The 8523-nt window shown below is 36.8% G+C and overlaps 2 protein-coding genes across 4 annotated transcripts; both read right to left on the bottom strand.

Moving 5' to 3' along the window:
- Window positions 1-2175: 2175 nt before the first annotated feature.
- On the bottom strand, window positions 2176-4535 carry LOC114841042. 2 transcript variants are annotated; one of them, XM_029126259.1, is made up of 4 exons: window positions 4390-4535; window positions 4045-4332; window positions 3756-3967; window positions 2176-3387 (listed from the first exon to the last, which is right to left on the bottom strand). In XM_029126259.1, exons 2-4 carry the CDS (start codon window positions 4304-4306, stop codon window positions 3106-3108), a joined length of 756 nt encoding a protein of 251 aa, XP_028982092.1. In that variant the 5' UTR covers window positions 4307-4332; window positions 4390-4535; the 3' UTR covers window positions 2176-3105. The 2 variants fall into 2 exon arrangements, with proteins under 2 accessions (XP_028982092.1, XP_028982093.1); XM_029126260.1 differs by having other exon boundaries at window positions 4045-4323.
- Window positions 4536-4702: 167 nt separating this feature from the next.
- Window positions 4703-7848, bottom strand: LOC107040388. Of its 2 annotated transcripts, XM_029126258.1 has the most exons (5): window positions 7680-7848; window positions 7553-7583; window positions 5105-7484; window positions 4939-5025; window positions 4703-4876 (listed from the first exon to the last, which is right to left on the bottom strand). In XM_029126258.1, the coding sequence occupies exon 3, from the start codon at window positions 7396-7398 to the stop codon at window positions 5293-5295; it is 2106 nt and encodes a 701-aa protein (XP_028982091.1). In that variant the 5' UTR covers window positions 7399-7484; window positions 7553-7583; window positions 7680-7848; the 3' UTR covers window positions 4703-4876; window positions 4939-5025; window positions 5105-5292. The 2 variants fall into 2 exon arrangements, with proteins under 2 accessions (XP_028982091.1, XP_028982090.1); XM_029126257.1 differs by having other exon boundaries at window positions 7553-7848.
- Window positions 7849-8523: the final 675 nt, after the last annotated feature.

Here is an 8523-nt window from a genome sequence, read left to right as displayed (position 1 = left end):
GGAGAGAGTTGACGTCGTCATCATTCTCCAATCAAAAGTCTCTTCGGTGAAAGTAAAAGCCAATGAGAGGGCTGGATTTTCGGCAATCGAGAAAATGTGCCATCGAGCGTGCCGAGGAGATCACTTCTCGTTTGGATGGCGAGACTGACAGTTCGCAAGTTTTTCGTGAGTTATCAAAATTATTACTGTGTACCGACGCCCGAATTCTCGTTGTCTCCGACATCTTGCTTTGACGATTCATTGGGAGTCCCAACTTTTCCGGAGAATTTGTTGCTGAGATTTCTTCAATTCTGGTGAGCGGTGGATCTAATTAATCGTTAATTTATTGATTGTAATAGAGATCGGGATCCGCGGTTGATCTGAGCTGTCGGCGATCGCTCTCTCATCGTTGTTTGTTTTATCGCTCGTTTGATTTCGTCTTCGATTTTGGTGAACGTTTCATACGTTCTGGCGCCCAACCTTTGGTTTGTTGTTTGGGTCGCTGAGGGCTGCGTATCTGTTATCTTCCGCAGCGGTAAGACATACGTCACAATATATATATATAACGAACTGCTTTTTTCAATGACTATACAGTCGATCCAAGCTTCCTTGATGATAATTAGACTAACTAAAATCTTCTTCATGCATACGACAAACTTTTTGATATAGCATTGTTAAATATGATACGAATCAAATTGAGACATAATATTCTATACTTGCCTCGTAATTTTCAGTATATTTTCTCAGAAAACATTTATTCACGCCTAATTGGATGTATTTAGCACAAGTTGCTGGGAAAAATCATCAAAAACCGAAATTTCCAAAAAATTGATGAAAATTTTCCGAATTTCCAAAAATTATCCCAAACATAAGATTTATCGAAACAGCTATCATGATTATCTTTCAACTCTGACTTAGTAACGTTGAAACAAACATTTTAATCTATGATTGAATCCATTTGAGGGCGAAAATCTAGAGATATCTACAGTACTCTGATTTAAATTTTTTTTTCTTTCTTCTGATTTTTCGAAAAATTAAACTGACGATGGTGGCTATCACCTCCATCTCCGAACTCGGTCAAGAAGAGACCCCAACAATTTTTTTGAGCCGTCATTTAATGAATTTGAAACATTTTTTTTTATTTATCGTGAAAATACCGATTTTCAAAAAAATTCAAAAATTTTAAAAATGAATGAATGAATTAAATTTTAATTTATGGTGGTGGATAGGGGTCACCAATACCTACATTTAAGGGAAAAAAATTATTCGATTCCATCGCTTCCCTAGCGCACAATCGAAAAAAACGTTTGTCACATACACACGCACATACATACACACGTATGGACACGGTCTAAAAAATGCATATTCGGACTTTTGGGGTCATAATAAGTCCATATAAAACAAAAAATCAAAAACTTAAATTTGCATGATTACAATGCTTCCATTTAGAAGCAAAAAACTGCAAAACCCAAGGAAAAAAAGCAGCCAAAGTCATGAAACTTTAGACACATTTAGAACATGTGATCAATGAATTTTTGAGTGAAAAACATTGTCGCCTAGGAGCATTGTTTATTAATAATAGCGAAAAAAGTACTGAAAAATGACATTTCTGCACACGCAGCCCAATCGAGCAGCAACCCAAGTAGAAATCTGTAGCCAAAAAGATGTCTTTAAGTTATCTGTAAAAAGACACGAGACATCTTTTCGACAATACAAAAAGACGGCATTTTGGGTATGAAAAAGTATCCCTAATGTCTGGCCCTGAGATATCGCTTTTGTACATAGAAACGATATCTTTTAGGCAAAATTTTGTTAAGCCAAAAAGATGTCTTTTTTTCCGTTATTTACGACGAAAAACAGGCAAACAAAAGCTGGAAATCTAATGTCGAAAAGATGACTATCTGCGATATCATTTAGATGACACCGAATTGATATTTAAAAGATAACTCTTTTAGCCTCCAAATAGTTATCTTTTATATGGTAGATAAGGATAGGTTTAGGGCGGGGGTTTGAAAAATGATTTGCATGAAATATATATACACACAACTCCTTTTTTCTCGTCATTCTCATTATTCGTTTAATTGAAAGTTCGAATAATGAGTGACGAGAGAAAAGGAATTTTGCGTACATATTTCATGCAAATCATTTTTCACACCTGTAAATTAATTTAGTAAAAATTATTTTTGTCACAATGAACAGTGTTTATTGTATCACAAAATCTTCGAAAAAAGAAATTACATCAAAGTCAATATATATTTAGCATATCAACGAAATTCTTAAAATCTAAAGATAAACTTTGTGAAACTTGAAAAATTTCAACAGCTATGTATATCTAATGAATAACACATACGTTTTTCTTCATTTTTTTTTGTATGAACTGAATTTTTCGAAGTTAATAATACATTCAAAAGCTGATGGCTTCCACTGAGCGTTTCATTGATCATTGGTTACCACTAAACTGTTATTTCAGAATAAATTTATTTTCTACTATTCTTTTCCTTGTTTACAAACAAACACAAGCAAGCAATGAGCATGGATATAAATAATGTAAATCCAATGAATTGAGTAGAATGTCTTATGATCGACAAATCGTCATGAACAGAATCGTAATTTTATTTTAGACAATAAATGTTACTAAATCCTTAACAAAAGTAAAGTTTTTCAGTTCGCTCGCGGGACATTCACGAACAAATAAATATAAAAATCATAAAATTAATATACCAGAAACAATTGGCTCACGCGAGTATTCGGGGCTAGCTCATGAAACGGATGAAAATTCGCGTGCCAATGTTCATTCTAATCGATACTGGCAGATTTCATACCTATTTCACCCTTCAGATTATAATTAAGTAATTAGAGCACCTTTTGTTGAGTACAACTAATTAATTTATGACAAATACTCTATTACAAGGTCAGAGATAAACGGCAGTAAATAGATAAGATTAGTAGTACCACTTATTACTAAAAGAACGTTACAATATTGCATAAAAAAGATTTGTGGAAACCAGCTTTTTTTTCTCATATTATGATATTTTTTTTCTTAATCAGTTAGACAATATATCTGCAGTCAGTGGTTTTTGGTGATGGATCCGCATGTTTCAAGGGCTTACCCATGATGTTTACTTCTTATGGTCTCTCTTGATGTTTACGACCCCTTCTCAGTCTGTCACCGGGTCGCCTCAACCAATCTTTTATTCTTTCTTTAACTTCATCTTCCGTTTCGTTCTTCCATGTATTTGCGAGGGCAGATATAATGATCTCCGAAAACTTCATACCCTCTATCTTCTGAGTCCCATGTAATCCAGTCCAGGTACAGCGTTTTGCCAATTCGTTTGATATTAGTCTTGTCATTACATTGGCAGCATGTTTCTGCAAAGTCTTACCCCCTACTTTCCACACTTGATAGGTCTGAAACACAAATAAATAATTGTCCCTCGATGCAGTCTCAAGGTTTTCATTTTAAATTGAATTGATTCAGCGATTTGTCAGTTATTAAAATGAAATTGTCAGATAAAAATTGAGCTGAATATATAATTTGAATCCAAATTGAATTTGTTCAAAATTCAATCAGATCTAAGAGATAGGGAAAACCTTTACCGATTTAATGAAGGAAAAATCAAATTGTTTTGTTTGTCATTTGTTCGACAGAAATGTATCAGATATAAACATTAATCGGGGTGTTAATGATACGACCCGTGGAGAGTTACATCTTCCGTGGCGTAACCCACTTCATGTTTTTTCTTATCTAACAGTTGTTAAATAAATATGCAACTTACGAATCGTCTACAACTCTCTTCATCTGCTTTCAGAGTTTTATCGAATTCAAGAAGATCGTGTAACGTGTTGAAAGGCTCTGGAACCATTTTAGGCTCATTTTCAAAGCCATGCGTTGAAATATATGCTCGCAGTCTTTCATTGCTATCATTCACCGTTGTCTTAATGTTGTCAACCTTTCGATCCAAATTGATCAACAATTGTCTCATTTCGTCTGTTGTAACATTACGTTGGGATGTTATTAATGTTTGAATAGATAAAATTATCTAGAATGAAAGGACAAAAACTTACGGAGACTATCATTCCTCTGTCCACCATCGTTCACCAATAATGGTGGCTGCTGTTGAATTCTTTGAGGTGTATCATCATTAGGCGGGACACGATTCTTGTTCTGACCCATCTCACCAGGATTTCCCCTTTGTACTTCAAGCGGGGGAGTCCTTCGAGAATTATCTGAACCCCCAGAGCCTCCTGCATCACTACCATTCTCCTCATTGTCATCGTTACTCGTTTTCTCTTCTTTATTTTCCTCTTCTGAGTAATAGTCAGCCATTTCCTCCCTTCCCAACCCTAGAGTCCCTAGAAATATATAAAATTACTGTCTATCAATAAAAAAATATCAATATATTAGTATACCAGTTAAGGATCCAGTGGCTAGCAAGTGCTCCAATTGTTGAGCTTCTGACTGGATTCTCTGAACGATTACAGCCTGTCCTGTATCTGCTTGTGTTGGGGACCGGAACCGGAAGTATCTCTTGCGTTATTGGGGGCAGGGACATTAAAGTCGCTGCCGGCGTGGACCTCGTTCTGTCGGCATGGATACTCTTTCCTCCTTTTGAACCTCCAGCTGACAATGTTTGCTGAGACTCAACTTGACGTTGGTTTGTTGCAAATTGCTTGATGATTTGGGACGATTCATTGGAGACTTCAGCATCGGATTTGTCTTGAGTACTCACGTCTTTTTGAATTTGCATGGACGACTGGATGGGAATAGGAATACTTGGGAGTGTCACTACTTGTTTCGTTTTATTGAAGGAAATATTAGCTTGTGACGCTGGTGCAGGTGTCACATTTTGTGAAACTTTGGTTGAGGTGGATAGTTTGTTTTTCTTAGCAGGAGGTGCTGAAAAACAATGAATAATTGTAATTTTCAGAGTTGTTGTACCGTAACTTCATTTAACTTACGCGTATTTTGCGTCTCTTGTCCAGATGCTCTTCCACCATCGTTCGGGGTCAGTTGAGGCGGCATTCTAAATACATTTGAAGGTTGAACTGAAAGAGGAGCGTGAATTAATTAAAATATCCGAACGGAATTTATGCTAGGACGTCTTGAAATGAAGGATAAACTCACGAGGCTGTAGTGGAGTTCCACGTCCACGCCCACGCCCTCGATCAGTCATATTACTCGATAAAAAAATGATGAAGGATAAATTTCGCTCTTTAGCTGGGAGAATGAGAAAAAAGTTGTGGCTACGTGTGAGTCATGATGTAGGATTTTGTGATATCTCGTAATATATTCATTAATACTTATGTCCTTATCTAAGCTTGACAATGAATGATTGGAAATACATAGCCTGTTTCCCCGAAGGGAATGACAAAACCTTTTCGAGTAATATCATTCGTAGGCCATGTTTTCAATTCTGATAATTCTGTGAATTTATGAATCCCATAATTACGAGAGTCACAAGGATAATTTTCTACACGATCAGAATTAATAATTTCGCGACCGATGATTACATGATTTTTATTATGAAAACAAATCGTCTGAATAAGTACAATGGACCCATTCCGTAAGTAACAGCAATTCTCTGGTGGATGATCAGCTAAGACGAAATTAGAAAATTGTATTGAACGATGGGCATCGTAATAACCAGGTGGAAGTTCGCAGTTTTTTTTTTCCCCCAAAAAAGTAAACCCATCTCGAATAGTAGGGTGACGTGGAGGCAAATGTGTGGCCCTCTCTATCATACGATTCATTATTTGAGCTAAGGGTAAAGCTCCACTCTTGATCAAGTTCTTCATTATTTGTAATTGATTTTCAAAGGGGAAACAACTGAATGCGTCTAGCGGTCCAAATAGTTTTACATAATTTGCCAGATGGAGACAATTGTGGACATTGAATATCATACTCAGTTTGGTATAGAGCACCTCCATCATTTCTACGAAATATTCCATCAACTGATTAGCGTATTCATTGTTACTCTCACATAGATTCGGATCGCATAAAATTCTCACGGCACAGTTCAAAGAATTGAAATGAATAACTTTCCTTTCATCCAGAAAAAGAGGCACCAGAATTGGCCCTAGGTACAAAAGAAACAAACGAAACTCGGTAGCCTTCCAACGAGTAACCTCCTCAAGTGTACGTGGCTTACGGGGAAAATCAGATGGTGTACAACGGCCGAGTGAACAAAAGAAACCATTAATGGTAGAAAATACTTGCGGTGATTTAATTCTCTGATACCATATAAGAAGTAATTTTTTCATCACCCCAAGGCACAACAAGTGTAGATAATCCAAGGGGAATTGTGTAGTCATGGAGAAGCCAGCATATTCTAGAGGTGAATAAACATTTTGAAATTTATCAGGAAGACCAACTCGGAAATTGTCATCCGTGCGCAAAGCTCCTTTTATCTCCAAAAACAATCGGCGACTCTGAATTGTGATCCCCTCTTGGATGCAGGAAGCACAACGGCTATTGTGGGCGGGGAAGCAGAGTAAAAAATTTCTGGCAGGTGTGTCAGTCAAAAAAGCTTTTATGTGAACTCTATAGTGTCGATTTTTAAAGTGAAAACCCTCCTCATTTAAAATGAAATATTCATCGATAAACTCGTCTAAAAAGACTTCAACAGATTCTGGTTTGGATGTGCCGTGATAAATGGCAATTACAAACGGATCGAAATTGTCCAAATGCTCAATTTTCCCTAATATCGGCCATAACTCACTTTTCGAACTCTTAGAAATGGGTACTCCATCTACATTTATGAAAAGATTTATGACATTTGGGAATGCTTCTAAATCAACGTAACGAAGTTGATCACAAATAGCTTTCTCCAGTCCATAATACGCAAACTTTCCAGTACCGAGATCTCTGATTTGATTACGTTTAGGGGTAGAAAGCAATGTTTTGGTTGTTGCAGGTAAATCTTGGCCACTCTGTTGAAGTCCCTTCAGAAGATCACTAGTTGCTGTTTGAGAAATCTTATGTTTTAGGTGCCAGACACGTAGAAATTTTTTCAAATCGAATACAGAATCAGGAGATTCATCCGAAACAATCTCCTCATCATCTTCATCTCCTCCTGCACCGAATTTTTCGCCCCCTGATTCTTCCCCCTCAATTTCTGCATTCCCTCCAGCATCAAATTCTTCACCCTCTAATTCTTCCCTGTCAACTTCTCGAATTCCCTCCCTTCGGTATTCATCAATTACTTCGTTAAACATCAACTTTTGTGAAGGAATTACCAGCGACGAATTCCTCTCAACAAGTGAAGTTGAATCATGAAGGGTAGAAGCCCCTTGGGATAACAGAGAGACAGTGAGGGGGATAGTTTTTAGCACAGGTATACGAGTTTTAAGTGCCTCAAGACGTCGCAGTTGTTGACGTCGAGATAGATTATTATAATTTTTCTTCTTTCGTGTCGCCATGATACTAATAATTATAAAAATGAGTGGACTTATTCAAAGAAAAAATCACATAACCTACACTGCAATGTCTTCAAGGTTTATCACTCCTAGAACAATGGAATTAACTCGTCAAACACGATCTAAATAGCGTATATATAAAGAACAATGTACTTACCGAAATAATGAAACTTTCAGCAATGTTATTTCTGTAAATAATATAAAAGCTCAGATAAATAATGACACGAACTTTTTTGCGTTGTACAGAATGGATGATGTCTAAAAAATGTCTTATTTCAGTTAACTTTTTCACTCTATCCCAATGACGACATATAGACGGAGAAGTGGCGTTTGTCTCTGACACTATGGTTTGTTTACGTCTCCGTTGCGATATCTTCAAGACAGTCAGGAAAATGTCTGAAAGATGCCTACAAGATACCGCACTCTCGATATCTTTTCCAAAGTCATTGGACGTTGACTATCAGATATGGAAATGACGACAACTTTTCGGAGTACGGATGAGATAACTTTAAGTTGTCATAATAAAGATGACTTTTCAAAGATACCAGGAAGACAACTATTTGATATCTTTTTGAAGATAACAAAAAGGTTGTGTCTCAGAGATAACTTCCCGATACTTTTTGAGAATGTCGTAAAGATATGGTGAAGCAGACATCCGTTTGTCAACGGATTCGGTACAATGTCGCATTTTCCATCTTTTTGATGACATACAGATGAGTGCAAAAAGATGACTGGGATCCGGCAGCTTTTCGAGCGACACTGTCGCAGGATTTCTACTTGGGAACGTCTCAAATACCGATCGGGTGGGGGTAGCGTGGTCAATTTAAACGTCTCTTCAGAGAGAGCGATGAAGCGTTGTAATTGGAGCTCCCTCGAACCAGTGGTACCAGCTCCTGGTGAAAAAAAAACACTACCAACGATGTTGCCACTTTTTCGCATGGATTAATATTTTTTCATTTATAAAAAAAAAAAACAGTCTGAAAAGCATTCATTGCGTGGAACAGATACAAATAAATTTGATTAGCTCCAAAAATAATTTTTAACCGGAGATACTCCCTAATATTGCCTGAATTTTGAATTCGAATGGGAAAAATGTTTTTTGTTCAGCGATTGGTTTTCTGCAGGAAA

The sequence above is a fragment of the Diachasma alloeum genome, unplaced genomic scaffold (genome assembly GCF_001412515.2).
Source record: "Diachasma alloeum isolate Michigan unplaced genomic scaffold, Dall2.0 Dall_scaffold_00329, whole genome shotgun sequence".
Taxonomy (NCBI): Eukaryota; Metazoa; Arthropoda; class Insecta; order Hymenoptera; family Braconidae; genus Diachasma; species Diachasma alloeum.
This window is presented reverse-complemented; position numbering and strand designations above follow the sequence as displayed.

Coding starts and splice junctions, on each gene's coding strand:
- LOC114841042 (XM_029126259.1), bottom strand. CDS start 4,306: ATGGCTGACTATTACTCAGAAGAGGAAAATAAAGAAGAGAAAACGAGT. Junction 3,968..4,044: donor ACAGAGGAATGATAGTCTCC/GTAAGTTTTTGT, acceptor ATGTTACAACAG/ACGAAATGAGACAATTGTTG. Junction 3,388..3,755: donor AAGAGAGTTGTAGACGATTC/GTAAGTTGCATA, acceptor TTTGTGTTTCAG/ACCTATCAAGTGTGGAAAGT.
- LOC107040388 (XM_029126257.1), bottom strand. CDS start 7,398: ATGGCGACACGAAAGAAGAAAAATTATAATAATCTATCTCGACGTCAA.